At 62.2% G+C, this 18,174-nt stretch overlaps 1 protein-coding gene across 1 annotated transcript; it reads left to right on the top strand.

Moving 5' to 3' along the window:
* Positions 1 to 36: 36 nt before the first annotated feature.
* Positions 37 to 15,166, top strand: VOLCADRAFT_97359 (uncharacterized protein; the record flags this gene model as incomplete). The annotated part of the gene is made up of 24 exons (XM_002956372.1): positions 37 to 231; positions 743 to 1,024; positions 2,118 to 2,216; positions 2,567 to 2,714; positions 3,045 to 3,199; positions 3,820 to 4,085; positions 4,491 to 4,575; positions 4,906 to 4,974; positions 5,296 to 5,409; positions 5,767 to 6,101; positions 6,381 to 6,520; positions 6,832 to 7,024; positions 7,370 to 7,460; positions 7,727 to 7,784; positions 8,061 to 8,153; positions 8,462 to 8,890; positions 9,507 to 9,820; positions 10,213 to 10,500; positions 10,541 to 10,561; positions 11,193 to 11,201; positions 11,482 to 12,425; positions 13,974 to 14,221; positions 14,826 to 15,056; positions 15,141 to 15,166. The coding sequence occupies 24 exons, from the start codon at positions 37 to 39 to the stop codon at positions 15,164 to 15,166; spliced, it is 4,833 nt and encodes a 1,610-aa protein (XP_002956418.1).
* Between the last annotated feature and the right edge of the window lie 3,008 nt (positions 15,167 to 18,174).

The following is an 18,174-nucleotide window of genomic DNA, read 5'->3' as shown; positions in this document are numbered from 1 at the left end:
CTTAGGCGCTCCTGGACAACAGCCTCGTGACCTAAGATGACTGGGATTACAAAGTTCTTCAAGCCCACTGACGGTGGTGGCGGAGGGTTTGTTAAAATGACGGAGCAAGCTGCGGTTGGCACCGCCGCACGCGAGGTTTTCTCCCCTATCGAGAACATGACTGAAGAGCAGCGCACTGCTGTCCACCCAGCCCTGGAAACTGATTCGGATGTTGAAATTATCGGCGAGGAAGTGAGTACTTGTCTGCAGAGCTTTCGCAGCGCCTAGTTTAAACCTACCGTGTTCAACGCAACCGGGAACATATCACCTCAAGGCTGTTACTAGCAGCAGAACAACACGTTTTGTAGTCATCATTTTGCTTGGCCATGTTCAGCTGACAGCGGACCCGGAGCGAGAGCGGAAGGGCATCGGACCGACAGCCCGCGGGCATCGCGCAACTTTAAATCCCCTGCGGGTATACCTATGTAATCCCTACCTAGTCGGATGGTTTAATCGGAAATCCACCCGGTCGCCCGAGGCTTCGGCAGAGTTGCCTGGCGTTGCTGGACCCACGCCTTGCTGGACTTATGCCCGCCGCCCTTCCGCTTTCCCTTCAGTCCGCCGACAGCTGCAAACAATATCAGACACGACACCATGACGTTGCAATACTGGCACAACGTTACTCGCCGACCTTTGCTTGTTGTTGCACGCTTGGCAGCCGTCAGTCGCATTCTGAGCGAAGCAATGCCCAACCCGCCTGCAGGGCCAGGTCGTTGCAGCCATTGCTGTGGATGTCGTCATGGTGGACGCGGACCGCAGCGGCTCTGCCGCTAACGGCGACGTGGCCGCAGGAAACGCCACCGCTGCTACTGCTGCCCCCACCGCACCAGCAGGAGCAACTGCGCTAGCTACAGGCGGTGGTGGCGGCGGTATTGGTAAAAGTGGCGGAGCTGCGGGCACCGTCGCGCTGCCTCCAGATCTGGATGTTGAGGCCACCCTGGAGTCCTTACGGCTGGAGCAGGCTGGTCTGGAGGCGGCGTTAGAGGTGGGTGGGAAGTGGCGGGTCCCTTGGGGTGCTGTGCTTTTTGACGCCGTGTGGATGGGCGGTAGTGGGTGAGCGGGTGGGTGCGGCCTAGCTGAAGGTGTGGGTGGGTGGAAAGGGATGGGATGGAAACTCGATGTAGGGTTATCAGGTTTAAGAAGAAGAAGAAGCTGCCAATTCCGAACAGACCACGAATTTGTTCACAACTAGACAAATTACCTGATGATCCGTATTGGTGGGAGAAAAGTCGTGATATCGTCGGAATCACCGAAGCAATGAACGGGATTTTTCAAGAGTCCAGCATACGGGTTATTGGCTGGCTTGGGGACTAAGGACGCCCCGAGTGCATACACAAGCAAAGAGGAATCTGAACGGCGGGAGGAAGAGGAAGATTGCATGAGGTTGGAAGGTTAGGCAATGGTCTATAGGAGCAGACCGCCGCTCAACAAAAGTAGTCTTGCAGGAAGTGCTCGGGAGTAATGCTGGTCGTGGTAGTGATGGTGGTGCATGTATGGTGTATGTGTGTGGAGGGAATCAAAAAAGTAGCAGGTAGCTTGGTGGTGGGATGCATCGGGCGGAGGTGGGTGCGGATGCTGCCAAGTTCCAGGGGAGCGAGGTAGCAGGTGGGCGCAGGAAGAGGATGATGAGCAGGAGGAACGGAACTTACGGTATGGAGGGAAAAAGAAAGAAGGGCGATTTGGTATGGAGGGAAAAAGAAAGAAGGACGTGTGCGGAACTGGGATTGTGTAGTGGGATTTGGGGATTTGGCATGCAAGAGCTACGGCAATAGCTCTAACCCTGAAGCAGCCATTAGCGCATGCGGTTGAAATGCGTATAGGGGGAGCTCCGAGTGGCGCTATAAGGGGTCCAAACAGTGTCGCGGTCCAAGCGGAGTCACAGCCGCCCAAAGCTCCTTCCGCCCACCGCTGGCTGCGAGCGCCGTTGGGTCCGTTACTCTGCGCGTTACACTCCGGTCTCCCGTCCGCACCTGCACTCCCACTAGCCGGTTGGCTGGCTGTGTCATCACCGCCGCCGGGTTGGCTACTGCAATTGCTGTTCCTGTCGCCGCTATGCTGCTGCTATTCCGGGTTTGTAGGCTGAGATGTTGCTTCCGGAGGGGGAGTCAGGGCTGGCTGCAGCAGCGGCGGGACCTGAAGAGGCGGCCCAGGCGACGTCCATGCCCACTCCCGTGCAGGTGGGTGCGAGGGAGGGGGGCACGAGGGTGGTGGATGCGGGCTTCGTGCCGGTGCGGGCGAAGGAAGGAACTCTCTCTAAGGGGAGAAAGAGGGTCAGGGGGTTTGGAGGAGGGTGTAAAGACTAATGCCATTAAGGGTAGGTATTGTGGCATCCATTGGGGGCTCTAGGCGGGAGAGGGTAACATAGCGTGTGACTGGATTGCTGCGGCCCCCCCCTCACACCTTCACCCAGAAGTGCCTGGCGCCAGGTCAGTTAGATGAGGTGGATGGGCGTCTGTCTTCTGTCTGTAGTGTGCTCGTACCTTACACCCGCCCACGCCCACATCCTCCTCTCACCCCCACCCCCCAGTTATGCTCCTGGCTGGAGGGCCGCACCTGCCCCCTGTCCGCCCTGGTGAGCCAGCTGGTCCCCCGGCTGCCCCCCGGCACGGACACCACCGCGCTGAGGACCTGGCTGGTGGACCTGGCGCAGAGGAAGTGCTACTCGGCCAAGGAGGGTGAGCGAAAGGGGGAAGGGGAGGGAGAACGTAGATAGACAGTACCTCAACGCGGCCAGCGTGAGCACAGAAATTTCGAGGTGGGCCCTTGTCGTGATTGCTACCAACGATCATTACCTAGTGACCAGAAGGTGCGTATGTGAGGAGATGGGTTAGGGGACAGGAGGGGGTGGGGGAGGGGTAGAGAAGACGGGGAAGAAGTGATGAATGTAATGATGGCATCAGTCCGTATAGCGAGGGGTGGTACTTTTAAAAGCCGGAGTCCTGATTGATGTCCTGTTTCAATCCCCGTTCTCTCCCCACCAAACCCCACAACCTCCTACCTGGCAGCCCCCCTGGAGGGCGCTGCCGCCTCCGAGGACACCACCCCGGGCCGGTTGTGGGTGTGGGAGGTACGGGAGCCGCGTAAACACCTGCAGGGGGACGGGGGGAAGGACACGGCAGTACGGAAGCTTGCGGAGGCCATGCGGAAGCGCAGGAAGGAGGTAAGGCCGGGAAAGGGGGAATGGAAAGTAGGACGAATGAGGAGGAGGAGGAGGAGGAGGGGAAGGAGGAGGAGGAGGAGGAAAGGAACATATCGAAAACCTCGACAAGCCAGTTTTTGAGACGGACGGACGGACCGCGCTCCTCAGGGAGAGGTGTCCCCTCCTCCTCCGGTATTAGACCCTTTCCCCTCTCCCTCCTTCCCTTCCTCGGGCTCACTCCTTCGGCAGCTGGTTATTTGGGCGTCAGTAGCTTGGTTATTTTTCGCCTTGCTGCATCACCCTCCGTACGGGTCCCCCGTCCTCACTTCCTCACTCCCCTCTCCGGGGCCTGTTGGGATGGGGTGCTCTCTCAAGGTGTAGCATGGATGCATATAGATATGCACACAAATATACATACAAATATAGATATAGCGCTGCCCTGTGGGGTCCTGCATTACCGTGAATGCGCTTCTCACAGCACTTGACAGCCCCCCACCTGCCCACAACGCGCCTCAGCACCTCGACCTCACCCACCACCTCAAGCGGACATCGGGAGATAGTTGTTGACCTGACTTGTGCGTCATGTAGGTCCCATCTATATCCCCTTGGCCCCCTTACTCCCTCTGCCTTCCGCGACACAGCTCCGTGAGCGACTTGTAGCGGTGGTTGCGGCCCTGGAAGCTTTGGCCACTTTCCATACCCTAGTTCTGCAACATAACGCAGCAACGGCAGGCGGCGGTGGCGGTGCGGGCCCACTGGCCGGCGCCGTGTCAGGTCCGGCGGCAGGTGTGGGGGCTCCCAAGGGTCCCAGTGCGGCTGCTCGTAGGTCGGCGGAGTCGCGGGCGGCCAAGGCGCTGAACCGGTTGGGCAGGTTGGCGGGGCTGGAGGCGGTGGAGGCGGCGTACAGGTAAGGGGGGGTGGGGCAGGAGCTGGAGAGCAGGGGAGGGTGGGAAGGGAGGGCAGCTGGGGAGGGGGTTGCGAGGAGGCGTTGTGGGGGTAGGAAGAGGTGGAGGTTGCAGGAGGGGTGCAGGGCGATGGGAGAGTGGGGGTGAGGGTCGGGGAAGTGCCGGCAACGGCGTGGCTCTCCGATTGTGCCTCGTTTTGTGTATTGTGTGTATGTCTACATCTCTCTCTTCCCAGCATTGGTATCCAATGCCACAGAGCACCGCATCCTTGTTGATCGGCTCGGTTTGGTCTCAAAAGTTGTATCTTTGCCCTTCAATAACATCATCATACCTAATCCACCTGCATGAATGGTGGTTGGTGGTTGCAAACTGCCAACCATCTGCCGTGCGTCCTCCCCCCCGCCCAGGTCCATTTCCGAGGAGCTGGCGGGTGCGGCTGCGGCAGCGGGGGGAGCCGCTACCGCCTCGGCGAGGAAGGAGAGAGCCAGGAAGGTGAGGTGGGGTACGTGGGCGGGTGGGGTGGGGTGGGGATGCGGGGGAATGAACACGGGAAGGTGGGGTTTCTATGCAAAAGACGTCAATTGTTGATTTATTCAAAGGGTCCAGCGCGGGGCCTGGCTTGTGAGGCCCGGTGATGGCGTGTGTTTGCGGAGCAGGGCGTCCGTCAGTTGGGCGCCTTCCCTCTGTCGGAATGGGTTGAGATGTCCCGTGTGCTCCCCATCCGACCTGGCGGCCCTGCTGTGTCTTGATCTGAACCTATGTACCCTGCTCGCTGTGGCAAGTCGTATTCCGGTGATTTCACTTTTGATTTCGTTCTCTCAGGAGGCGGAGCGGGAGAAACTGAGGGAGGAGAAGGCCCGGCAGCGGGAGGAGGAGGCCAGAGCCAAGGAGGTGGGGGCGTGTGTGTGTATGTATGTGTGTCAGGGGGAAAAGGCATGGAGGAGAATTCGGAGGAGGGGGTCCTGGGGTTCGTGGGGCATTGGTGCAGCTGGGGGAATGCAGCGAGGTGGCAGGGTGCGAACGTGTCATGTCATGGTGCCTTCAACTCCTCCTTCACTTTCCCGCTTTTTCAATCAACGTTTCGGCATTTGGTTATTTTGAGCATTGTCGCTTCTGTCCCTCCCAACCCCCCCATTCCCAGCCGTTCCTTTGACTTTTGCATATGGTTGCGCCCTCCTCCTCTCCTCACCTCCTCCTCCCCCAATTTCTCAGGCCAAGCGGGTCCAGGAGGACGAGGCCAAGCGACTGGCTCGTGAGACGGCTGCCGCCAACAAGGCCGGGTACCACAGCAACAAGGAGCTGCAGAAGAGCAGGAACATCATGCAGGTGAGGGGGTGGGGTGGGGGGACGGGGGAGGGCGCAGGACGGTATCCAGGAGGTACGAGAGGGCGGAGTCCGAGGAGAGGGGAAGGGGAAGGGGATGTAGGAGGGATGGCGGTCGGGGCTGACACCGGAGGACGCGGCACCTGGCTCTCGTTCGTCTTTACTTCCCACCACCACCGCCAAATAGTATATTTCTTCACGCCACCGCTACCCGGAATCCCACAGCCCACCAACACACCTGATCGCTCATCCTCCTTCCTACCCATCTACTCCACCTACCCCCCTGATCCCCCTTTCGGATGCCGGCAGCTCATTTCTTATTATTTCCTTGCATATGATCCCTCCCCACCGTCCCCACAGTCTTTCTTCAAGCGACCGGCGCTATCCAAACCCAATGGCGGCGGACCCACGGGTCTCTCCGGTGGTGCTGACGTGGCGGCGGCTGGCGACACAGTTGGACGAGACGGCTCTGTCGGCGCTGGCGGTGGTGTCAGTACGGGTTGCGGTACCCCCATGAGTACTTCCACCACCTGCTCTCAGTCGCTCCGAGACCAGCTAGGGGGTCCGCTGCCGGCTCCAGGGGGACTGGGGGGTCGCGGCGGTAGCTGCCAGCCCGCGGTAGCTACTCCACTCCGGGAGAGGACCGCCACCACCACCACCACCACTTTGTTTGACTTTTCCAAGTTGGCTTCCCGGTGGGTGCGGGGGGTCAGGGAGGTGCGCCCCGATGTACACGGGGGTACCCCATGTGGGCGTGTATGACTTGCTCCCCGCCCTTGCTCCCCCCCTTCCCGTCTGGCGATCGATTCTTGCGTCTTGCGTTGTATGATTTCCCACCTTCCCCTGCCTCGCCCCGAACTCTTTACATCCTAGCCCTCTAGTCTTGGATTCGGTCTCGTTCACCGGTGGTTTCCTTTCCTTGCCCATCTCCCCGTTGCGTGTAATCCGGCCCTGCGCCCCTCTTCCCTCCACAGGTTGCCGGATAAGGCCGTGGTGGAGTCCATGGACTCCGCCGCCTCCCACCTGCCTCTTCCCCTGGAGCTGATGGCACAGGATCTGCGAGTCAACAGCGGCAGATGGCGGCAGCAGCGGGCGAATAGGAAGAAGATGATTGGTGCGGAAAGGGGGAGAAGGCGCTTGTGTGTGTATGTGTGTGCTGCATGCGTATGCGTCTGCATGTAAAGTTGTATAGACGTCATCATTTTGATTCACTTACGATGGCTTGCCTTTTTAGTCACCGGGCTATCTCACACAACGAGAGCATTTTTGTACGCGTATTTATGTATGTATGTAAGTAATGCACGTTCATTTGCCTGCGCATCTGTGCTGTAATGGACGGAAAGCCCTCGATGCAGCTCTGTCCTACTAAACACTCCTATGCACGTCTGCATGTGTGTCCTGTATGTATGTGTACTTGTACTGCAGGTGTTCCCCCCTCCTGGGCTCGGCGCCCCGGCGCCCCCACCGACCTGCGCACCCTGGCCGCGCAGTACTACGGGGACGTGGCGGCGCTGGGTCTGGCGCCCGAGGAGCTCAGGACCTGGCGCCGCAAGCTCATCGCCTTCCCCAGGAAAGAAACAGCCCGACCGCCCTACTACGGCTCTTTCAGCAGGACTAGGTACGGTGTACGGATGGCACAGGCTAGTGTACGGCGGGAATGTCCTCCACATGTATCATAAATGGTGGTCGAAGAGCCTTTCGTGCACCTCGTGCTTGCAAGCTTGTTTGTTAGTTTGGTTTTGGGCTCGCGTTACTGTGTCCCGTCGTGTGTCCTTCGCACAGCTCTCCGCCCCTCCACTCGCGACGCCTCTCCGCTTGTGGGACCCACCGCCGCGCTCTCTCCCCCTCTCGCTATCTCTTCCTTCCTCCCGCTCTCTCCGATACATGCCCACCCGCCTCCCCTCCTATGCCCCTCTCGCTCCCTCCCGGTTGCCGTCGTCCCACCTTCCCTTGCACCCCGCAGCACCCGGGTTACGGGTCGCCGGCCCTTCGGCCGGGACCCCTCCCTGGACTACGAGGTGGCTAGTGACGAGGAGTGGGAGGAGGAACCGGAGGTGAGTGTCTGTATGTCCGTCCATCTGTATGTCCATCCGTCTGCTTGTGTGTTTTCATATCTGGCGTGCTCCCGCTGATGCATCACTGTATCTGCCCCTCCGCCCTACGTGCCCCCTTCTGCAGTTGCATCAGCAGTTGAGAGTTGACACTTGGCTTGTTTTTGCATCATCTCCACCATCACCATCATGTGATTCCCCCTCCCCGTTCCACCTCCTCCATGTCCCGGACCATGTGGTCCCGTGTGTGTGTCTGTATGTCTGTGCAGGGGGAGAGCTTGTCGGACAGCGGGGACGAGGCGGACAGCCAGGCGGGGGGAGGGCCGGGTGAGCGGGAGTTTGAGGGGGTGGTGGGGAAAATAAAGTGTGAGGAGGCAAACACACACGGTGATTGGCGGGTGTGCGGCATGAGGAGGGTTGTCCGGATCCCTCGCCTTTGTGTATCGCTGCGTGCCTGGTTCCAGGCCTGATATTGTCCCCCGCGCGTTGGTGCGCTGCGCTGCCGCTCGTCGCACGTGGTGGGAGAGGTTGGAGAAGTGATTTTGCAGTTACATTTGCTCCCCTCTCCCCCCTCCCGTCCCACAAACACCCCTGGACACCCAGGTGAGGGGTGCGATGAGGAGGACGACGGCTTCATCGTGGGTGACGACCACCTGTCCGAGGACGAGGGGGCGCAGCTCAGTGGGGACCCGGAGGGTGAGCAACGGGGCTGGGACCGACGAGGTTGGCAGCTGGCCATGACCCGGGCGGGGAAGGAGGCTGTGTGGCATCTGGATTGACAAACAGACTTACAGACACATCGTTCGTGCGACCTGGGTGAAAGCCTGGTCTGTCCATTTCAAAGGGCGCCGCCGTACCTAGAGGGATGCCCCAATGAGTCCGCCAGACAGCCTGACTGCGACCCACCTCTAGCTGCCCTAGGCTATATGTCGCACACTCTGCTGCCGCCCTTGCACCCGCCTGGAAACACATATACACACACCCTCTCTCTCTGTGTACGACAGACCCGATGATAGTTGAAGGTACGGCTGCCAAGGGTGCCTCCTGTCGCGGCGCCAACACTGTTACCACCACCACCACCCGCTTCATGGACCCGCGTCTGCAACAACTGGAGGCCGCCATTGACCGGGTGCGGACCAACAACCGGCCGATACTGCTGGTGCGGCCACTGCCTCCCGCTGCCGCCGTCGCTGCCGTGACGGCGGCGGCGCAGTCAGGTGCTGGCGGTGGCGGCACCGCTACTGAAATGGACATGGATCCGCCAGCTGCTGTTGCCGGTGCTTCAGTGGCGGCGGTACAGCCAGGCCTGCACTTGTTCTGCCGTCTACGTGCAGAGCCGCGACCTGGCTTGAACACGGGCCTGGACCCGGGTTTGCTGGGTGCCTTGCGACCCGTGGTTCACTACCGCGGGGGAGAGGCAGCTGGAGTGGCTGGTGGGCCGGTCCCGGTTGCGGCCCTGGCGCCGCCCCTGGAGCTGGACATCTACAGCGCCTACTCGGCTGCTGCTGCTGCTGCTGCTGTTGGGGGCGCGGGTGCGGTACCGGCGAGCGTTGAGGAGGGTGAGTTGGCTTCCAGGTCCCGGCCCTCCATTTGGATGGGCTGCTCTGTTCTGTCGTGTAGGGGGTGGGGCCGGTGCTGGAGTACGACGCGCGCCTGCGTGCGTTTCATGTACAGTTGCAGTTGCATGGAGTGGAACGCAGTTGCAGTTGAGCCGGGGCGGGTCATGACAATCCAGGTTGGGCTAATGTGTGTGTGGGGAAGGGAAAGCAGGGCGAGGAGGAAGCAGGGTGAAGAGCGCGGCCCCCCCCGTCGCAGCTTCACTCGTTCGTGGTTCGTCTCCCCCCCCTCCGTCGCACCCCGGTGTCGACCACCTTCCGCTCCACACCTAGGGTATTTTGAAATCGATCACGGTTGATGATGTGGGTCTTGATCAGTACACCCTACACCCCACAACACCCTTTCTCACCGCCTTCCTCCTCTAACTCCGCATGCACTTGCGCCTGCCATCTTCACGACCACTACCACCCCCCGCAACCACCACAACCACAGGGCCCCCCACCGCAATACCCGGCTCTGCCGCCGCTCCTGCGCTGTTGATGGCGGGCGGTACACCCGGCGGCTGCGAGGCCCTGCACCCTTTCGCCGCTGGCGGTGGTGCCGTACATCCCTTTGGGCTCCTCGGACATGGCGGCGCGGGCGCAGCCGTTCCTGGCGCTGCTGGTGCTGCGGCCCCTGGCTCTGCGCGGTGCCCCGGCAGTGGCGGTGTCCGGGGGGGTCGTTCTGGGGCCGCTGGTTTGCCGGTGGCGCATCTGACCGCCCTGGCTGAGCTGATGTCCCGGTGTGGGGACCAGAAGGCGGAGAAGGTGGGCGAGCCGGGGGTGAGGATGAGAGGGTGTCCGGATGTGGAGGAGTGGGGTAGTGAGGAGAGGAGGAGGAGGAGGAGGACGAGATACATGGGGCACGAGGCGAGGGTGGCCTGAGCAGTGGCATGGTTGGTGCTGTGGACTGAGGTGGTTCCGCACCTCTGGCGCTCTGGTGAGGGAGGAGACGTACGGGGAGAAGAGGAAAGAGGAACATGCGGTTTGTGTGCTTTGAGGAGAGGGGAGGGAGGAGGGTGACAACACTGGACCTGGGAAACAGGGGCTGGACAGCGGGGTGGGTAGGCGGCTGGTTATCCCCCTCACACGTCCCCGTTCCCAGCCACCACCGCCACCACCACCACCACCACCGCCGCACCGTGTTGTCATGTTGTCAGATCGTGGAGGGCTTTCTGGCCTCGTTACCGCCCGACGTGAAGCCCCCGCCTAAGACCAAGATACGCGATGCAGTGAAGCGGTTGGGGGCCTGGTCGGCGTCCAGCAAGAGGTGGCAGCTGCACGGGGGATCAGTGGCGGCGGCTGTGGAGCATGCACTGGCAGTGGCGGCGGCGGCGGCGGCAGCGACGGCGGCGGTGGGGGTCGCAGGCACGCCGCTGTCGGATGCCGCTGCGCTGCCGGCGGCGGCGGGGGCGGCGGGTGCTGCCGTCGGGCGCGGGGTCATGCTGGTGGGTGTTGGCGGTCCCACTGCGACACCGCCTCCGGCAGCTGGCTCGGGACTTCCGCCAGGTGCGCCACATCAGTTCATGTGCCGTACCCGTACGGCTGTGCTGGACTGAGCTGTTGGGAGGTGTCATGCACGGAGGTGCTGCATGCACAGGTGTTGGGTACTTCCTAGAGCATGGAAATGAGAGAGCCTGGTGTGTATTGGAACGATGGCTGTAATGTGATTTGTAAGACTGGGCCGCGTGAAGAAGAAATGCAGGGGAAGAAGGAAAGGACGTTCCCCTGTGTGCATATGTTTGTGTGTGTACGTTGTACGTACGTTCCCGGGACTGTGGGACATCATTTGCGGGTTTCCACGGGGCTCCGTGGCGCTGAGCTCCCCACTGAGCGGGATGGATGGGGGGTGTTGGGTCGACCCATTTCCCCCGGGGGCGCCCCACTGGAGTGCAGCTCCCGGTGTCCGATTTTAGTGTTGGAATATCTTCCGACACATCCCCCTGCAGCCAACCTGCTGCTCGAGCCACCCCTTCCGTCCACCTCCCGTTCCGCTCCGCGCGCGCCACTCCCGCCACTCCTTCCCCCCTTTTCGTCTTACCCCCTTTTTCCCCCGTCTCGGCCACACCAGGTCTGCCCGCACCCACCCCGGCGCCGCACCTCGGGCCGCTACGCACCCCCCTGCCCACACCCACCACAGGACAGCCCGGTGGGTGGGCTGGGTGGCTGGAGAGAAATTGTGTTGTGAGGGCGGCTTTTGACGGGGTTTAATGGGTTATAAAAGGAGGGAATGAACTTGAATGCAAGTCGCGGCAAGTCGTGGATACCTCCACTGCCCCCACCCGCCTCCTCTCCAACACGTCCTGACGCACCCCCCCTACCTCCATTCGACCTATTCCGCGCGGCGCCCTGTTCACTGGTGACTTTTCACTGGTTGCGAAGGTGGCAGACCGCCGCTGCTTCACGCCCCCGCCAGCACCCCCCTGGAGGAGGGCGCAGCTTTCCCCAGCGGCCTCACGGACCAACGACCCACGGGTCAGCCGCCGGGCCCTTTCATGCCCCAACACCTCATGAAGGCACTGGCGCAACTGGCGGGACAGCAGCATGCGCCAGCAGCTGCCACGCCGCCGCCACCCACCGCCAACGGGGCCTTCTACGCCGCGGCCTTGTACGGTAATGCGATGATGACGCCACCATCTGCTTTTCCTGCGCGGCAGCCGCAGCCAGAAGCTTACGCTGTCCAGCAGGTGCTGGAGCCGGTGGCGACGTTGTCGACGCCTGTCGCGATCTCCCGACCACAACAGCAGCAGCAGCAACAGCAACAACAAACCGTCTATCGTGGAAATGGGGAAGGCGCCGGCGATGGCGGGCCGGAGGCTGACGTCATGGACTGCGATGAACCTCAGCAGCCGCTACAACACCAAGTTGCGACCGAGGCTCCGGAACCGCTCCGGAACCAGGTTTACGCCCCGGGGGCCCTATCTGATGGTGGCGCCGCGGGAGTCGGTGCTCCACACGACTTGGCTACCACGGGACCGGAGCCGGGGCCGAACATGTTTCCCACATCGGCAGTTCAGCCTAGGGAAGAGGCGGGGATGGCGACCAGGGCAGCGGCGATGGCGGAGCCGGCCGCCTGTGGTGGTGGTGGTGGTGGTGGTGGTGGTGGCGGTGGTGGGGCCAGTGGCGTTGTGGCATCCGGCGGTGCGGCGCTTGACAAGCTGGGGAGCGATGTGGTGGCGCTGCAGGACCTTGAGGGAGCGGGAGGAGGTCGTGGCGGCGGTGGCGAGGATGGAGAGGCGGCTGCGGGAGGTGCGGTGGTGACGGCGGCGGCGGCGGCGGCAATGGATATCAAGACGGAGATGGGGACGGAGGCGGTGGCGGCGGCGGTGGGCGGCGGCGGCTCCTCCCTGTGCTCCGCCCTTCCGCGACCCATGTGAGCAGTGTGGCCTGCTGAGGAGGGTGGGGGGTGTTGTACATTGGGGAGAAGGGCAGGGTGAGGGGGCGCCGGGCTGGGGCTGATGGAAATGTCTCAAGTCAAGTCAGGATGGGAGGAAAGAAGTAGCAGTAGGAAGTGCTGGGCCGGAGTTGTGTTGGGGGTATGTACGGGGGCCCGTGGCTACCTGGAGCGGCGGCACACGTATGGGGACGTGGCGTGTGGTGACCAGCGGTGGTGTGGTGGTAGTGGTAGTGGTAGTGGCTTGCAGAGGGAAATAGTTGCTGGACAGGGTAGGGCAGGTTTCCTTCCTCGTCTGTGGCTGGTCGGCTGCGGTGTGTGCGTTTGTTACACATATACGCTGTACGGCGTACAGTACGTACGGCATGACGGCGTCCTCGGACCGTGTAAATACTTTCCCGGCGGTTGGGAAGGAGCGCGTGTAGTTTATTTTGTTTCATTGTTCAACATCTTTAGGGACGTGTGGACTGGAGGGGGACTGGAGGAGGGGGAAAGAGCGAGAAAGGAAGGCGACACGGACACACATATGGACATACATGCGGGCGTACCTACCTCCTGAAATTCACGGCCCCGGTATGCGGGGCTTCTTTCTCAACCCCAAAGACCCCGGACGCCGCTTCCCGGACGTTTAGTTTAGTTTCATGTTAGTTGTAACGGTGCCAACGGTCAACGAACAAATCCTGTGCCTCCCCGATCCCCTCGGCAATGAGCCCGATCATTTGCCTGCCCCCCCTCATGCCCCCGGCCGTGCTCCGTACACCTCACGTCTGTTCAGGAAGCAGGGCGTCAGAGGCAATATCCGGGCAACCCACATTCCGCGAAGATGGCATATACACAGACAAACAGTTTATTCACGCGCATGCGCACATATACACACATACATACGCACAACTTTACGGTTAGGGCCCTAACTGTGCACAACCCAGTTCCTTACTGTCTGCGGCTAACCACCCAGCCACCCGCACTTTCTGTCCTCCACACACCCACACAGACCTGCAATACCCCTACCTAGCTGCCCACCTGCCTGGAACAGCTGTGTCAGGACTACACGAAACTATACACACGACCTTCACACACACACACACACACACACTCTCTCCTCCTCACGCTGACCCGTGCACCTCCTCCCGAATCCTGTCCCGAGCGCGACCCGGGTGGCCCCTGGCCACTGGCCCGCCCACCGACCTGCCCGTAGTAAGACCGGCCCTCCCCCCACCCCGGGGCCTCTGCACCTCCCGACGTATCCACTCAGCCACCACCAGCCTTTCCAACCACATACTCGCCATTAATGCGGCCACAATCACAACCACCATACTCCCTGACCAAGCCTCCCCACCTCCCCCCTCCCTCCTCCCGCTCCCCCTCCTCCTCCACCTTCACCGGGGAGTCCCACACATTACCAACGACCCGCTGCGAACCGCCCACCTCGCAATCCACTGCCTGCCCCGCAATCTCCCCCACCCCCCATCCCCACCTCGGCTGCGTCTCCTCCCCCAAGGGACCCCCCCCGGCCCCATGACCTCGCAGGCCACCCCCGCCACCGCCCCTCTTCGAGTTGGCCATCCTGGGTACGAACCATCCGTACTGGTCCGTACTCGCCTCCTGGCTCATGGGAGGAGGGCGAGCAGCAGGTGGTGGTGGCAACCCGCATCCTCCGGCCCCGCCTGGAGCCCCCCGGGGCCCCTCCTGGAGTGACGTGTCAGCTGCCTTGGCGGTGTTCGAGGCGGGGCAGCTGGAACCTCGACTGGGGGCTGTGCCTCTGGACCTGGCGCGAGGTGGGGTGTGTGTGAGGTGGGGTTGGGAGGGATTACGTAATACCGGGTTGCTGTAACTGCTGCTACGATGTATGTATATATGTATATCTGTACATATATCGAGTTTAGGCACTACTGGTAACGCGCGACCATTGCCCCCGGGAGATCCCGGGATCGAGACCTGTCAGGGTCGAAAATCCTTCCGATGGTGGGAGGTATTGCGCCCCTAGTTGAGGGACGGTTGTGACCTGGGATAAAGTTAACCTGCGAGCCGACCAGGAATGGAGTTGGGCCGCTGTCGACCCGGCAGATTCCGTTGGATGCTGGTTGGAACCTGAGCGACCCACTGAGAAGTTGACTAGGGTGACTGGATGAGGGTGCCCCGAAATACCGGGAAAGGCAGGGTTTCGCAGGGTAGCTGCCACGGGTGAAGATAGACCCCCCTGTTTCGCACATCATATATCGAGCCCCTGGAGCGGGGGTCAACCTGGCTAACTGTAACTAGGTAACTAGGCAAGTTTGCTAATCATTTTCTTCGGGATTAGTAAGGTTAGTTGACACACACACACACACACAAGTGACCGCAACGCACACAGCGCTGTTTCTTCCCTCCTATGGTTTGCAGTCCTAGTGACCATATGTCAGCATCGTACGGCAAGTCACCTCCGATCCGGGGCCTTCAAGGCGCTAGGCAACCTGGCGGCGGCGCTGGCGGCAGCGGCGGCGACCAAGAGCGGTGATGCCCCTGGGACAGCGGTGGCGGCGGCGGCGGGCGCTGCAGGGGGGAGCTTACCGCGGCGCCGCCGTGGTCCTCGCCTTGGTGGCGGAGGCGACACGGCTGTGGCAGCGGCAGCCGGTGCGGGAAAGGGGGTGGGGTAAGCCGGGGAAGAGAGCAAACCGCTGACACGGCCCCCACATACCCACTCTCTGCACCGGACAGCGTACCTGCCACGACACATGATATGAGCCCCGGGGGCGTGTGAGGGCAGTCTGTGTGGGAGTTCCGGTCTTAGCTGGCGGGCTTAGACAGGGAAGTCGCCGCCATCGGAAGCCGATCCGTCCGCACCCGACCGCGTACTCGACACATGACACGACATGACACATTCACCATGTGTCTGCATCCCCCTCATCCCCCTCATCTCCCTCATCCCCCTCACAACTCCCCTGCACCCCGCACCCCACCCCGCACCGGGCCGCAGGGGACGGAGCCGGAGCCGGTCCGGGGGTGGAGGGGGGCTGCTCGACCATAGAGGGGGTTCCGGTGGGGCCGCTGCTTAGACCCACGGGTCAGCCCTGCCGTACAGGTCCCCAGCCCGTCAGCCTGCCTGCCCTGGTGGTACTTCCGGGCCTTATGGAGGCGCTGAGGAGGGGCTGCTGTGACAGCGACCCGGACAGTGACACAGATAAGGCCGCCAGGAGTGCGGCCCGCGTGCTGGGTGGGTGGTTGGGGTGGGGTGGTAGCGGTCGTGGGGTTGGCCCGCTTGATGGCGACGGGGGTGATGAATTATCGACATCCGGTCTGACTGCGTCGTACGGGACACAAGCCCTGCCGTATAGTGCCGTACCTGGCCACCTGTCCACCTGCCTGTCTATCGGTTTATACGTCTATTTGTTTGCCCGTCTGTCTGTGTGTGTGTATGTCCGTTAATCCGCAGCGGCGCTTGCGGCAGTGGGCATCACGGGACCGTCGACGTCACCGGCAGTGGTCGAGCCGCCACCACCAGCAGCAGCAGCAGCAGCAGCAGCAGCAAGGGAGGTCGCAGCTGCTGCGGCTGCGGCCTTCCGCCTCCAGGTGGGGGCCCCCCTTGGTTGGTGGCTGGTTGCCCCCTCAACCCCCTCCCCGCAGCCCCGCCCCTTGGGGCCCAGCCGTCGGGGAGCAGCCCTGCCACCACTATCACCACCACTGCCCCTCCTCCCTTGAGGCCCTCCTCCCCCTCCCTCACCTCCCTCACCTCCCTCACCTCCCTCACCTCCCTCACCTTCCTCCTACGCCCCCTAACTCGCCTAGCTACGCCACCTTCTCGGTCCCTACGCCCTCTCACCCCCCTCACCCCCCCTCACCCCCGCTCTCCCCGACAGGTGGCGACCGACCCGGACCTGCATCAGGAGCTCAGGCGCACAGCCACACAGGGGCCGCCCCCCTCCCCCACCGCCGCCCGCAACGTCTTCCACGCGCACATGCTGCTGGCACTGCAGCGGCTGCTGAGGGACCCCTCCGCGGGGGCGCAGCTGCTCAAGCCACCCGCGCGCCTTGCCAGGGAGGCGGCGGCGGCGGCGGGGCCGGGCGCGGCTCCTCCTCCTCCGGCCGTGTCTCCCGACCTGGAGTCGAAATGGGCCGCTAAGCTGATGTCCCAATTGGTGGCTGCTGGCAGGGACCTGGCGCATCCGGCGAGTGCAATGTCTGTCTGTCTGTCTGTCTGTCTGGATTCTTCTCCATACATCCTTTATTTCTCCTGCTTGTAACTGCTTTGTACGCAGGTGAAGCTCATGTCACGCTGGCAAGCATGTGTGCTCAAGCCTTCCTGCCATCATCCGTCCCACCCACCCGCACTGCCTCCGCCACCCCACCCTCCCCACCCCCCAGGGCTGCCGCAAGGGGGTGGTGCAGTGCGCCGCAGCTCTGATGGACCTGCCCGCGCTCACGGCCGTCATCCCGCCTGTGGAGGGGGGGGTGACGGCGGCCGGGGCCGGAGCAGGGGCGGCTGCAGGCGACGCGATGGCTAACGGCGGAAATGCCGCCGCCGCCACCAACGCTGCTGTGGAGCTCGGCGGCGGCCATGGAAACGGTGGTGGCGGTGGCAGCAACGGCGGCGGTTGGTCTTTGTTGTTAAATGGCAATGACCCGCGCTTTCAGTTGCCGGTGGCGGTGCTGACACTGCTGGTCTCGGAGCTACGGCACGTGGTGGCGGAATCTGCAACCAACGGGTACGGCAGCACGGCAAAAGAATCAGGAAAAGTGTGTGGCAGTGGCAGCGACGGAATGTACTGCTGTTTGAACGTTGGTTGTTGTCCGGTAGGAGTTTGACATTGAGATGTTGTACTAGTGCTGTACGAGCTAATTGTGCGTCGCCGTGGGAAGCAAACAACCGAGCCGGCGATCCAGGTAACGGTAACGGTAACGGCAAGAGGGCAGATAACTGAAGCCCTAGGTGTGTCTAAACGTGGATGCTAAGATGTCGTACAGACATACATACACATACATATACACATACATACACATACATACATACATACATACATACATACATACATACATACATACATACATACATACATGTGTATACATAGATTTCATGGAGCGATCCCCATGCAAGAAGTGTGTAGATGTAGACCGAATTATCATGCCGCCCTACCTGCTGAAGCCGCCTCTCCTTCCCCCGCCCCCGCCCCCGCCCCCCTCCGCCTCCGCCTCTTGGGGCACCTGGTCCCACCCTAATGGACCCTGCCGACGCTAACACCCATTCCCTCCTGTCCTACCCAAATCCGGTGCTTCCATCCCACAAATCTTACGCCTGCCTAACCGCATTGTACGGGCCCGGGCCGGTCCCGGCTCAACACCAATACACGACACACCGACACGCCCCCGGCAATACGCGGCGGCAACAGCTGTGGTGGTGTCAAGGGGGAGGACGAGGAAGCCCCGCGGCTGCCGCAGCGGGGACGTCGACGTGCACGGTGCGACACTGGAGGCGGCGGCAGTGTGGACGGGGCGTCGGGCCGAGGTGGGGCTGTTGGCGGCTGTTTTGAAGAGGCGGAAGATGTTCCTTGTAGTCCTGCACCCTCCCTGGACAAGTGTGCTCGGGGGCGAGTGGTGGTTGTGCTGCAGCTGGGGGAGCGGGCGCTACGTCACCTGCTGGGGGCACCCAGATGCCGGCTGCAGCGGCGGCAGGAGGACGTGCGGGCGGCGGTGGGGGAGCTGCTGGAGGCGTTGAGGGTGAGCGGGGGAGGGACCGTGTGCTTGCCTGGTTATGCAT

This window comes from Volvox carteri, assembly GCF_000143455.1.
Source record: "Volvox carteri f. nagariensis unplaced genomic scaffold VOLCAscaffold_60, whole genome shotgun sequence".
Lineage (NCBI taxonomy): Eukaryota > Viridiplantae > Chlorophyta > Chlorophyceae > Chlamydomonadales > Volvocaceae > Volvox > Volvox carteri.
The sequence above is the reverse complement of the archived record's forward strand: the minus strand, read 5'-3'. Positions and strand labels throughout refer to the sequence as shown.